The following is a 13,573-nucleotide window of genomic DNA, read 5'->3' on the forward strand; positions in this document are numbered from 1 at the left end:
CACTGGGTTCAAGGGACTACTAGAGCTTGAACAGATTGCAAAAGGAGAAGTTTTAGAGGCAGTCTGAGGTGTGGGAGGGAGCCTGGACATGCAGAGCATTATAAATCCTCCCTGTAGGGGTTGAAATGTCTTACAGGGACCAGTGGTTCAGAAATTGGCCCAGTGTCTGTAATAGTAATGAGATGAGCTTCCAAGCTGTAATGAACTGCCTCCAACATTATAGTCTCCTGTTGATTCTTTTACATTAGCTATTAGGATAAGCAGGGTCTCTTGGTAGAAATCAGAATATAAAGACGATATCATGTTTTGAAGATAAATCTACAGAAGAAAATTCTTTCTAATGGAATTTTATTAAATGGAGTACATAGCAAAAACTTCTAGCCCCAAAGACAAGACCAACTTGTAAAATAAAACTTTATCTTTATGTGAAGAATTGGTAAAGAATGCAAGAAAACAAAGCAAAACTTGGAAAGAAACAGTGTCACAAATTACCCTACCTTATTCCCCCATCTTATTACTTCTGGGTCTTCTAAATTTTAGTTTATTTGTTTATTTATTACTTTCTTTTTATTTAAATGGGTTAACTGGGAGTTCTAAAAAAGCCTCCTCTACCTTCTCAAACCTTACTTTTAGAATATCTGAGGTGGGCTGAGTAAGGGAGTGAAAGGGTGTTATGGGCAAGGAAACTTCTGGTTTGTCTTACATTTGGGCTTCCCTGGGGACTCAGTGGTAAAGAATCTGCCTGCCAGTGCAGGAGACGCGGGTTTAATCCTTGGGTCAGGAAGATCCCCTGGAAAATGGCAACCCATTCCAGTACTCTTGCCTTGGAAATCCCATGGACAGAGGAACCTGGCAGATTACAGTACATGGGTTTGCAAAAAGCCAGATACAACTTAGTGTTTAAACAACAACAAAAACATGAATTATTCAAAAATATTTCCTGAAGAGGCCTATTAAGTATTTTACTAGAATGTTTCACTATTTTAAGTTACTCTCAGTCCCTAATTCTAATATAAGGAAATCTGGAACCCTTGAACAAAGTTTCTCAATATCAAACTATAACAATTATTAAGCATTACTTTACCTTATTCAGAAGTATTGTGTAGTATGTTGGAAATAAAGTGAAGTATGAGAAACTGGCTTACATGCTTTACATCAAGCTAATACTTTTGTGAATTATTTAAATAATATAATAGATGAAATACCATACATAATTATTTAATACTATATCTTACATCTTCTGAATGCCTTGAATAGTTTTGTTTTCTGGTATTCCACTGTTCAAAAGAGAAAGCAAGTGGATTACAATTTTGGTTGCAATTATAAGAAGGAACTGAGATATGTAGAGCAAATGTATGAACTATCCAGAAATTATTCAACTTATAAATACTACTTAGAGCTTCCCCAGTGGCTCAGTGGGTAAAGAATCTGCCTGCAATGCAGGAGATACAAGAGATGCCAGTTCAATCCCTGGATCAGGAAGATCCCCTGGAGGGGAAAAATGGCAACCCACTCCAGTATCCTTGCCTGGGAAATTCAGTGGACAGAGGAGCCCACAGGCTACAGTCCAAAGGGTCACAAAGAGATGACCTTGAATTATTAAAGCATAGTTTCAGAGGTTTCTGAATTTCTTCAATGAATTGCCACCATATAGATGGGATTAAAAGGGCATGACAATTTCCTCTCCTTAAATTAGTGCTTTTTTAAAAAAAAAAATTTAAAACATTGAAGTAACTTTTCTCTTTATTCCATATATTTATAAAGCTTTTAAATAACTCTACTGAACTTAATAATACATGTTCTAGCTGAGGCAGTAATTTCCAATAGGCTAGTAGATGAGCTTCTGACCCTAATTCAAATGACTGCTTTGTAAATTTTCATTTTCAAACATTGCCATTTGCATAGAAATCAATGATATAAAACCACTAGGAAGAAAAACAGTTATTGGCAAAACTGACTTTAATGTAGTTAATGTTTTATTTTACTTTAAATGTGTCAGGGTTTAGACCGTGCATATCAGAATTTGACTACAGGGTATGTTACTTCAACCTTCACATACCTTTTGATTTCTTATGCATCTTTCAGCCATCAGTCAGTAGCTGAATTTCTACAATGACTTGAATTTCTTCCAATGACTTGATTTGGATTTACCCGGACCATCTGCCCTTCTGTGAATGCCTCCTTTGTCAGGAGTGATCATGGGGATTTTGTGTAGGGAAGCCTGAGGACATAAACTGTAGACAAGGCAACTGGTTACCCTCACGGACCCAACACAGTAAGGGCAGTGGGGTTTTTTGAAAACTATCAAGCAATTGCTGGTACAAAAAAAAAAAAAAAAAACTGACAAAGACTTTATATGTTAAGTACTTGTGTCAAATCTTTAACCTTTGAAGAAAGTGTTAGTCGCTCAGTTGTGTCCAACTCTTTATGACCCTATATGGACTATAGCCCACCAGGCTCCACTGTATACAGAATTTTCCAGGTAAGAATACTGGGATGGGTAGCCATTCCCTTCTCCAGGGTATCTTCCCAACCCAGGGATCGAACCTGGATCTCCTACATTGCAGGCAGATTCTTTACCATCTGAGACTCCAGGGAAGTCCAACAAAAGTAATAGTTGATTAATTTTGGACCAAAACTGATATGCTGAGATTTCTGCAATGTCATAGAATCTTAAAATCTTAGAACTGAAAAGTGACTTCGAGTTCTAGTCCCTCATTTTGTAAATTAAAAAAGGGAGCCCCAGAAACCCTAAAAGATTGAAAGAAATACAGACAGTAATAGTGCTTACACTATGTGTGCGTGTTAGTAACTTGGTTGTGTCTGACTCTTTGCAACCCCACGGACTGTAGCCCGCCAGGCTCCTCTGTCCATGGGATTCTCCAGGCAAGAATTCTGGAGTGGATTGCCATTTCCTTCTCCAGGGCACCTTCCTGACCCAGGGATCAAAGCTGGATCTCCTGCATTGCAGGCAGATTCTCTACCATCTGAGCTACCAGGGAAGCCCTGGTGCTTACGCTAAAGGATGCAGAAATATTACCACTATATCTCTCTAGAATAGTGGTGATAATATTTCTATAATGATGAAAAGTGTTATCTTAAATGCATAAAGCAGATACAAAAAATCCTTTTAACCCTGCCTTCCACTTTTTAGGCTGATTCTGCTGAGAAGCTTAGAGAATATGGGCTTTCCCATATCTGTAGCCATCCTGTGCTGGTGACAAGAACTAGATCCTGCCCCCTTATAGCACCGCCAAAACCACCTCCTGTACCTCCTTGGAAACTCTTTCGTCAAAAAAAAGAAGCTGTTATAACAGATGAAGCTCAAGGTATGGTTCATATTGTCCAAAAATCTAATCAACATTTCCCTCTATGAAGTTCTAATAGTTCTATTTGTAATGTGAGAGATATATCAAAAAAGAAATCCAACATTACACTTATAGCCTTCATCTAATTTTATGTCTGAAAGGATGACTTCTGCACATCTCAGACTCTGATTAGTTTGGTTTTCACATCTAAACTGACCAGATAAATAAAGGCCATTCTTTGGATGATGGCACTATGATTATAACTGTGATAGAAAAGTGGTTTGGAACAAATAATGCAGAAAGTTAAATAGCATATATGTTAACCCACTGGTCTGAATTTCAAATATGGGGATCATTCTGTGGTGCCCAGTAGGACATCATCTTTGAATTGACTGAATTCTATTTGAAACTGCTATAGGAGTAGGACTTCTGCTTGGGCTGCCTCCTGTCGATATTTTCGTGTAGCCAATGAACAGCAATTGTGCTTGGAAATACACAGGTTCACACAGGCTAAGAATATGCTAAAGAGTCTGTTCCCACCTGGTTCTTATTTTTGTCTTTTATTTCTGAATTACTTATAACCCAAGTCTAATTTTTTATTCCTTTAATCATTTCTCTATGTCTTCATTTACACTCCTTCTGTGAACACCATGTTTGAATGGAAGAGAGACCAACATGGCAAGAGAAGAAATGAGCAAGACCATAAATGAAAAATCATGAGCAGAGGGGATTAGAAAACAAAAACTAAAAATTAAAAAATTATGGCCTAACAGAATAGCTCAGTTTGTTTATGTTGATTCAAAGTAAACATATGGCCTTTCTGTAGCTAATTTACACTTGCAGCTTTTAATGAAAGATGATAAAGAATTGTAGTGCTGTGGTTTATATATGTGTGTGTGTGTGTGTGTGTATATATATATATATATATATATTTCCTATTCCAAAAGCTTAAATTATCTTTTTTGTTATCTTTTTTGTGTGTTCATTTCCTTGCTTTCTCATTTTCTTCCTTTTTCTTTTCCAGTACCTCATTATCTTCTAATTGTACTCATCCAGTAACAGGTCATCACATTCTAGAGGTTACTGCATTAGGCCTGTCCCTGAATGAACAATGAAGTCAAAACCACAGTGAACATACCTAGTGCCAATTTACTAAAGGCATCCCTAAAAAGCATGTAAATAAGCTTTAAATGGTTGGTCCCATGAACCACGGCTTGTACTTTTAATGATGGTACTTGCTGTGTTCCTGCTACCAATTCAAGTACTGCTGATCCTTCAGTGCATGGGACAGAAGAACTGTATCTCAGCCACACAGTAATGCATAAGTCTCAGTGGTACTCAGGATCCTAAAACTACAACAGCCACAGAGATTGGAGTATTTACCTGTTCCTTGCCTCCTACTTCCAACCATAACTTACATGTTTTTAAGATATAAATAACAACTGTTAACCATGTAATTTTCTTCACATTTGCTTTCTGCCTACGTTGATACAACCAGTACAGCTGGTGGCAAAAATTTTCTAGCACAACATGTTTTATCCTTGCCAGAAAAGAATAAAGATTAAAGAAATATCTGGCTTAGATGTAAAGGAGAAACGGTCAGTTTATTTTTATTTTAATTTTTTTTACTAGCCTTGTCTGCCTCTCTCCCACCTGCTTCATTATTTCAGTTATTTCCTTACATTCCTTGAGTTTCTGCAACAGGCTGTTGATGCCACTCCAGTGCCAACTGTTGATTTTGATTCCAGGAACTTTCCAACTTTCCTCCCTCCCTCTTTCCTTCCTGTCCACTTTCATTTTTCCAAAGATCAGAATTCACATGATGCTTGAGAGAAAAATCTTGGTATATTTTAATTTAATTAAAAGCTATATTTTAATTAAATGCAAAGGTTGTTGTGCTCAGCTGTGCCTTACTCTTTGTGACCCCATGGACTGTAGCCTGCCAGGCTCCTCTGTCCACGGGAGTTTCCCGGCAAGAATACTGGAGTGAGTTGCCAATTCCTCCTCCAGGGGATTTTCTTTACTCGGGGGTCAAAACTGTCTCCTGCATCTCCTCCAATGGCAGGCGGATTCTTTACCACTGAGCCACCTGGGAAACCCTAAATGCATAGAGCCACACTTAAAACAGTTCTTTTAGAACATCAGAAATAGATGAAGGAAAGGAAAAATATTGAATATACAGCTATTTTCTGATTTTGCTACTGACTGTTGTATAACTCTGTGTCTCTGTTGTAAGCTGTGGAAGAAAACCTCAGGCTTGATGGGATTCCAGAACTGAGGTCTTCCACTTTGAGGCTTACCACATTGCTGTCTTTCTTCTGTCCACTGGGTTTAGAATTTCAAGTGAAAATTAACAGGAAACAGAGAAAGAGATCAATTTAGAGATGATCACAGAACAAGCACAGAAAAGTCAAATGCACTGTGTCATATTCTCACTTCTCTTCATCCTGTGGGCATCTTTTCCACTGCTATAGGAGCTTTTGTTAAGATAATCATGCCTAATGTTTAATTCAGTGTTCACCGTATTAGTGCGTGGGCTGTGTGCCTTATCCATTGAGAAGTTACTTCAAACACCTTTAGAAATACCCATAACTATTTTCTTGACCTATTGCTTTCTTTTCTACTTCTGACCTTTACTTGTTACATTTTCTGTTCTTCTACTGCTAACTTCATGTATTTAGCCCACTTTTTTTTTTAAGTCTTGAGCAATTGTGTTGTTAGAGGTTAACTAAAAGAACACGTTTTTTAGTAAAAGACTTTTATAGAAAGTCTTTCTTGTACTTGAAATAGCAGAAAATGCCAAGTACAGTAATAACTCTGGAAGACATGGCCGACTTTCTCCCTTGAGATTTCATTGTTTCATGTTGTAAATCTGGAAAGCAACTGAAGGAAGACTAAAGAAATCTCAAATTGGCAGGATCTGTAACGCCTTTTTAGTACGAAACTTTATGTATCACATACATTTCTATTTAAGTCTATTGAAATTTGCTGAGTAAATGGCTAATCTAATCAGTATTGCATTAGATGGTAAATTCTACATATAATCTTGGAATATTTCTTTTAATAAGTGTAGAACACTACTTTTCTTTTTTTAGAAATAGTAATAAAGAAGCCTGACCAATTTCTTGAGATTTCAAGTCCATTTTTGAACTATAGAATGACTCCATTTACAATTCCAACAGAAACGTAAGTATTTAACAGTCTTTGCCATGAATACCTCTTGTTAACAGATAAAGTATTTTGTGATTTGTGCAGTTAAAATTGTGTGGTTTGGTGGCAAATGTATTAAAGTTTGTGTAAATGCAGTGATTATAGGAAAACAAAAATTTAGGTTCTATTTCACAGTAATAAACATTTAAGATAAATTTTGAATTGGTTAAAATAAGGCCTAAATATATCAGGTTTTACAGCTCTGGCTTCTGTTTGAGAACAACACAGTATTTTGTTTTACTTTAAACGTTAGCATTGGGAAATGTTTTTGACTCAGTTCAGTTCAGTCGCTCAGTCATGTCCGACTCTTTTCGACCCCATGAACCACAGCACACCAGGCCTCCCTGTCCATCACCAACTCCTGGAGTCCACCCAAACCCATGTCCATCGAGTCGGTGATGCCATCCAACCACCTCATCCTCTGTCATCCCCTTCTTCTCCCGCCCTCAATCTTTCCCAGCATCAGGGTCTTTTCAAATGAGTCAGCTCTTTGTTACCTGGTAAATTAAATCACAAGATCAAATGACTGTCATAAATACCTGGGAGATGAAGCCTGTCACTCTTAGAAGGAAACAAACAAAAAGAGCAACTAAATATAACAGCAAAGACAATGAAGAAGAAAAAGAAAGAAGGGAAGGAAGAATCCAAATTTACTAATATTTGAATGTGACAGTAGGGATAGAAATAAAACCTGTGATCCTGGGTCTAATGTTTTTAATGAGTTCATGTTTATGTGCTCAGTCACTCAGTTGTGTCTGACTCTTCGTGAACCTGTGGACTGTAGCCTGCCAGGCTCCTCTGTCCATGAAATTTTCCAGGCAAGAACACGGGCTGGAGCATGTTGCCATTTCCTACTCCAGGGGCTGTTCTCCATCCAGGGATTAAATCTGCATCTCATGCATCTTCTGAATTGGCAAGCAAATCCTTTATCACTAGTACCACCTGGGAAGTTCATCATGGTGAAAATGAAGTCTACAGATAGCAGAAATGAAAAGGAGCAGTGGGTGATATGATTTTACCATTAAAAGTGTGGTGATTTGTTATGAAGCAATTGATAACTAACACATGGGTATGTACATATATCAAGGATTATCAATTTTATTCTTTGTGAAGTTAACCATACTTCAATAATCCCTCAATAAAGTTGTAAAAAATAAAAATAAATAATATTCAATAGTATGTAAAATTGTTTAAAAAATGGGATTCTAGAACCAAGGAAGACAAAATAACTGATATTTAGAATTCAATGGATGTGTTTAATCACAGATTAAGTCAAACAAAAAAAAAGACAAGTCAGAAAAATGAAAAACATGTCAAAAGACAATATTCAGACTGATGTTCAGAGACTAAAACCAAAAAGAAAAAAATGAGGGAAAGTACAGTAAAAGACTTATAAGACAAGTTGATAAAGATCAACATACTTGTATATGGGTCCTAGAAGTACAGGATAGAGTTTGGGGAATAATCATGAAATAAAAATATAACGGGAAAATTATCCCAAAAGTTAAAAAAAAATCAAGATTCAGGAATTTCTAAGAAAAGTCACATAATGTAAATGCAGAGAAAACTGCAGCTGGATATCATAGTAAAACCTAAGACATATGATAATATATAGATATAAAGTGAAAGAAATACTGCAACAAAAATCAGCATAGATAAATGTCACATACAAAAATATTAGACCAAATAAACCATATACAAAATATATATGGTTTATTTTTAATTATTTTACTAAAACAGATATTAAAAAGAAAAAGCAATATATGGTGCTGGAACTCGATAGTCAGGAAGTTACCCATGGGGAGGAGTGTTGGCTGTGATGGGCAAGGACACCTGGCAGGATTTGTGGGGCCTGACAATATCTCTTGATCTGAATAATGGTGATATGGCCATGTTTATTTGGTAGGTTTTCATCAGGTTTTACATTTATGATGTGTGTACTTGTTTCTAATTTTTTAAATCATTAAAAAGTTTGAATGGCTTATATATATATATATATATATATATATATATATATATATATGATAGGCTTATATATGTCATGAATACAATTACCACTAGATATGGTTTATCCTTCCCTTGGATATATTAAAATCCATGATAAGAGTATAAACTGATGAATAAAAGCAGACAGAATTTAGATCAGAAGTCTATTCATTGTATTTTCCTACTTCTAGAGCCTGTTTGTATCATAGCCGGTTAATCTACAATTTTTGGATTCTAGTTAAGTTGAAAATATTAGAAATAATATTGAAATATCTTACTTTTAAGGCTCCTGCAGTTCTGTGCCATCAATGATTAAACACTGAAAAGTGAGTGAGGAGGGACTGCTAGGCTGCAAAGTAGACATAGCTAGCCATGCGAATCTTATAAACAGAAAAATCAATTTGCTGCTACTTTGGTTTGAAAGATTTGTTCTGTTATATATTTGCAAATCTAGTTTTCCTCAAACTTTCATTTTAACTTGTAAAAATTCTTATAAATAAATTATTAATTTCTATAAAAATTTTAAATAAATTTTAAAAGTTAACTGAATTTATTTAAACATTTTAAATTGCATTTACAACAGTGGCATATTTTATTTTTCTTTAAGTACTTTAAAAGCCAAAAAGAATAATAAATAAACTCTTACCAATTATATGAGAAAGAAGAAAATGTTAGTCGCTCAGTCATATTCGACTCTTTGCGACCCCATGGACTGTAGTCTGCCAGGCCCCTCTGTTCATGGAATTCTCCAAGAAAGAATACTGAAGTGGGTTGCCATTCCCCTTTCCAGGAAATCTTCCCAACCCAGGGATTGAACCCAGGTCTCCCTCATTGCAGGCAGATTCCTTACTGTCTGAACCACCAGGGACATCCCTTACCAATTATATAAATCATCATTAAAAATTCAAATAATCAAAATGATGTTTCTGGAGAACCTTGATTTTTCATATGCATAAGAATTGATGCTTTTGAACCGTGGTGTTGGAGAAGACTCTTGAGAGTCCCTTTGACTGCAAGGAGATCCAACCAGCCGATCCCAAAGGAGCTCAGTCCTGGGTGTTCATTGGAAGGACTGATGCTGAAGCTGAAACTCCAATCCTTTGGCCACCTGATACAAAGAGCTGATTCATTTGAAAAGACCTTGATGCTGGGAAAGATGAAGGCAGGAGGAGAAGGGGACGACAGAAGATGAGATGGCTGGATGGCATCACCGACTTAATGGACATGAGTCTGAGTAAACTCCGGGAGTTGGTGATGGACAGGGAGGCCTGGCGGAGAAGGCAGTGGCACCCCACTCCAGTACTCTTGCCTGGAAAATCCCATGGATGGAGGAGCCTGGTAGGCTGCAGTCCAAGGGGTCGCTAAGAGTCGGCACGACTGAGCAGCTTCACTTTCACTTTTCTTTTTATTTTATTTTTTAACTTTACAATATTGTATTGGTTTTGCCATATATCAACATGAATCCACCGCAGGTATACACGTGTTTCCCATCTTGAACCCTCCTCCATCCCTCTGGGTTGTCACTTTCATGCATTGGAGAAGGAAATGGCAACCCACTCCAGTGTTCTTGCCTGGAAAATCCCAGAGACGGGGGAGCCTGGTGAGCTGCTGTCTATGGGGTCGCACAGAGTTGGACACAACTGAAGCGACTTAGCAGCAGCAGCAGCAGCAGGGAGGCCTGCGGTCCATTGGGTCACAAAAAGTCAGACACGACTGAATGACTGAACTGAACTGAACTATTAGATTTTACAAACCAAAAATTCTCTTATACCTATAACTCTCAGTCGTGTATGACCTTTTGCAATCCCATGGACTGTAGCCCACCAAGCTCCTCTGTCTGTGGGATTCTCCAGGCAAGAATACTGGAATGGGTAGCCATTCCCTTCTCCAGAGGACCTTCTCGACCCAGGGATCGAACCTGGGTTTCCTGCATTGCAGGCGGATTCTTTATCGCTGAGCCATCAGGGAAGCCTCCATAACTTCATTATAAGCCTAAAATTAAATCCAAAGCTATATTTTATGGCCTAATTTGTTAGATTATGTAACATGCTACATTTTTTTCATCTGTTGCAAACACAAAATACCACGTAGAGACAGAATTTTCTTAAACATAAAAATAGTAAACCTTGTAATTTTTCTACTTAATTTTATAGTTAGTGTTACCACTAAGATGATAATTTTATCATTCCAAATAGTTTTTGAGTATCTATTAGCTCATTGAGATTGCATACTTCTCAAATATTTTGTGGATTGTGTGAACCGGAGTTGCAGACCACCAGGACTAATTTTTTCAGGATTCAAAGTGTCACACACTGATGTCTAGAATCTCTATGCTAAGAGGGACCACAAAAGGTTGGCTTCATAACCTGAACTTCCCATGTGACTCCTTTACTTGATTTTCTTATTCCTCCTTTCAGTTCTTTACCTAATTAAGGTGGATGAAATTCTGTAACCTGGGTCTAGGTGACTTCAACCCTTGATTGGATTCAGTTAAGGTATTCACTGCTTGAATATCCGGATTTCCTTGTATATCCATTGTAACTGGCCTAGACAGAAGCAAAAATATGTGTGAATGGCATTTCATCCTACCTGACTGCTCGATAGTCAGAGTTCTCAGGTCAGCAGAAAAAAAAAGCTGGTAGGTTGGTTTGTTTTTGAGCCCTGGAGTGTGACTGCTACACAATCCCTTTTCCTTGAAACATTGTCGTTGTAGCAACCATATGCCTGGTTTGCCTGCTCCTGGCTCCTGGCCTTGTTTGCAAGAATCAGAGCTTCACAAGTGTTTGTGCTACCCTCTAGTGGCAGTTTCAGGTAAATCTGAGACAAAGCTAAAACTTGAGGTAAAGCAAGTTTTACCAAACAGAAGGCAATGGCGACCCACTCCAGTGTTCTTGCCTGGAGAATCCCAGGGACAGAGGAGCCTGGTAGGCTGCCATCTATAGGGTCGCACAGAGTCATACACGACTGAAGTGACTTAGCAGCAGCAAGGAAAAATCCAAAAGTAAAGGAAGTTCTATATACATGAAAATTAATTTTATCTTTGAAACACACATACCTAAAATATTTGTACTATAACAAATATATTTCTGTTGTTATTGTCCAGTTGCTAAGTCGTGTGCAACTCTGCAACCTTATGGAGTGCAGCACACCCGGCCTCCCTGTCCCTCACCATCTCCCAGAGTTTGCCCAAGTTCATGTTCACTGAATCAGTGATGCTATCATATTGTACCCATAAACTTCTAGCTTTGGCAGTGTTGATTTGGGGGTCATGTCAGTAATAACCTGAAAGATAGTTGGGTAGCTACTATAAATATCACACACCCATAATTAAAATGTTGGCTCCTATTTCACTGATACATTGCTCTGATACTTAATTAAATCAATTCCAAATGTAAGATTCCTGTGTGTTCTGATCATCAACAAAGATGACCACCATAGCTGTAAAATAAACCGTGTTCCAGAAAAGTTTTACAGCACTGCAGTAACTGACAGAGACTAGGGCTTCAGTAATATAGAAAGCAATTAAATGTTTTTAACACACACACACACAAAATACTAGTGGTTGTGGAAGAAGGAGATTGATAAAATGAACAAAGTCAGGACTTTCTATTGTTGACAAAACATTAATACAAAGGGATATTATTCAATCACTATAAAAAGAAGGAAATCTTGCTACTTGTGACAATATAGATGGATCTTTAGGACATCGTGTCAAGTGAAATTAGGCAGACGAGGAAGACAAATACCATATATTCTCACTTCTTTGTGGTATCTAAGCAAATAAACAAACTCGTAGATACAGGAGAACAGACTGGTGGCTGCCGGAGGCAGGGGGTCAGGGTGCATGAAATGGGTGAAGGAAATCAAAAGATACAAACTTCCAGTTATAAAATAAATAAGTCCTGGGAATGCAATGTGTAGTCTGGTAACTATAATTAATAATGATGGTGCTTCAGTCCCTAAGTCATGTCTGACTCTTACAACCCCTTGGACTGTGGCCTGCCAGGCTCCACTGTCCATGGGATTTCTCAGGCAAGAATATTGGAGAGGGCTGTCATTTCCTCCTCCAGGGGATCTTCCCAACCTAGGGATTGAACCCGTGTCTCCTGCATCGACCCAGGTGGACTCTACTGCTGAGTCACCAGGGAAGCCATAGTTAATAACACTGTTATATATTTGAAAATTATCAAGAGATTAGGCCTTAAAAGTTCTTATCACAAGGGGAAAAAATTGTAACTAATGTGTGGTGATGTACATTCCTTAGAGTTATGATTACCGTTTTGCCATGTGTACAAATATTGATTGTTATGTTGTATACCTGAAACTAACAATAATGTTGTATGTCACTTATATCTCAATTAAAAATACAGTTATTTATTAGTAGCTTTAAACAAGAGATTAACAGAAATTGTTCTTATTTTTTTTTCCCGAATAGTCATTTTGTACGATCTTTTATTAAGAAAGGGCTGGTTCCAGGATCTGGTTTATCTTCTCTTACTGAAAATGATGAAACTGCAACCTTTAGCCAGATAGACTTAAACCAGTTGACAAAAGCTATGTCTCAGGTAACTATGCTACTCTTATTAGTAGCCCAGTTCTTAACTATGAAAGTTTTTTTTTCCCCCTTAATCTGTGAAATACATTGTACATAAACGCATTTGAGTGCAATAAATAATACTGAAATCAAGCTTCTTATGTACCCATTTCACAGTACCCACACAGGTATCCCTCTGCTCCTCCCACAATAATCAGGAAACCATGTGTCCCAGGGGCTGCTGCTGCTGCTAAGTCGCTTCAGTCGTGTCTGACTCTGTGCGACCCCATAGACGGCAGCCCACCAGGCTCCCCCGTCCCTGGGATTCTCCAGGCAAGAACACTGGAGTGGGTTGCCATTTGCTTCTCCAATGCATGAAAGTGAAATGTGAAAGTGAAGTCGCTCAGTCATGTCTGACTCTTAGCGACCCCATGGACTGCAGCCTACCAGGCTCCTCCGTCCATGGGATTTGTCAGGCAAGAGTGCTGGAGTGGGGTGCCATTGCCTTCTCCTGTCCCAGGGGTAGGGCTACAAA

The 13,573-nt window shown here is 37.9% G+C and overlaps 1 protein-coding gene across 2 annotated transcripts in view; it reads left to right on the top strand.

The window, feature by feature from the left end:
* ADGB (androglobin) overlaps nucleotides 1-13,573 on the top strand; it is a 190,178-nt gene that overhangs the window by 81,307 nt on the left and 95,298 nt on the right. For both annotated transcript variants that reach the window (XM_086316626.1, XM_086316625.1), the window contains 3 exons: nucleotides 3,155-3,329; nucleotides 6,404-6,494; nucleotides 12,940-13,069. In XM_086316626.1, coding sequence (XP_086172752.1) covers nucleotides 3,155-3,329; nucleotides 6,404-6,494; nucleotides 12,940-13,069 — 396 coding nt within the window. The remainder of the gene's footprint in view (nucleotides 1-3,154; nucleotides 3,330-6,403; nucleotides 6,495-12,939; nucleotides 13,070-13,573) is intronic.

The sequence above is a fragment of the Bos grunniens genome, chromosome 9 (assembly GCF_055505025.1).
Source record: "Bos grunniens cultivar Pamir isolate PY7600 chromosome 9, Bosgru_T2T1.0, whole genome shotgun sequence".
NCBI lineage: Eukaryota > Metazoa > Chordata > Mammalia > Artiodactyla > Bovidae > Bos > Bos grunniens.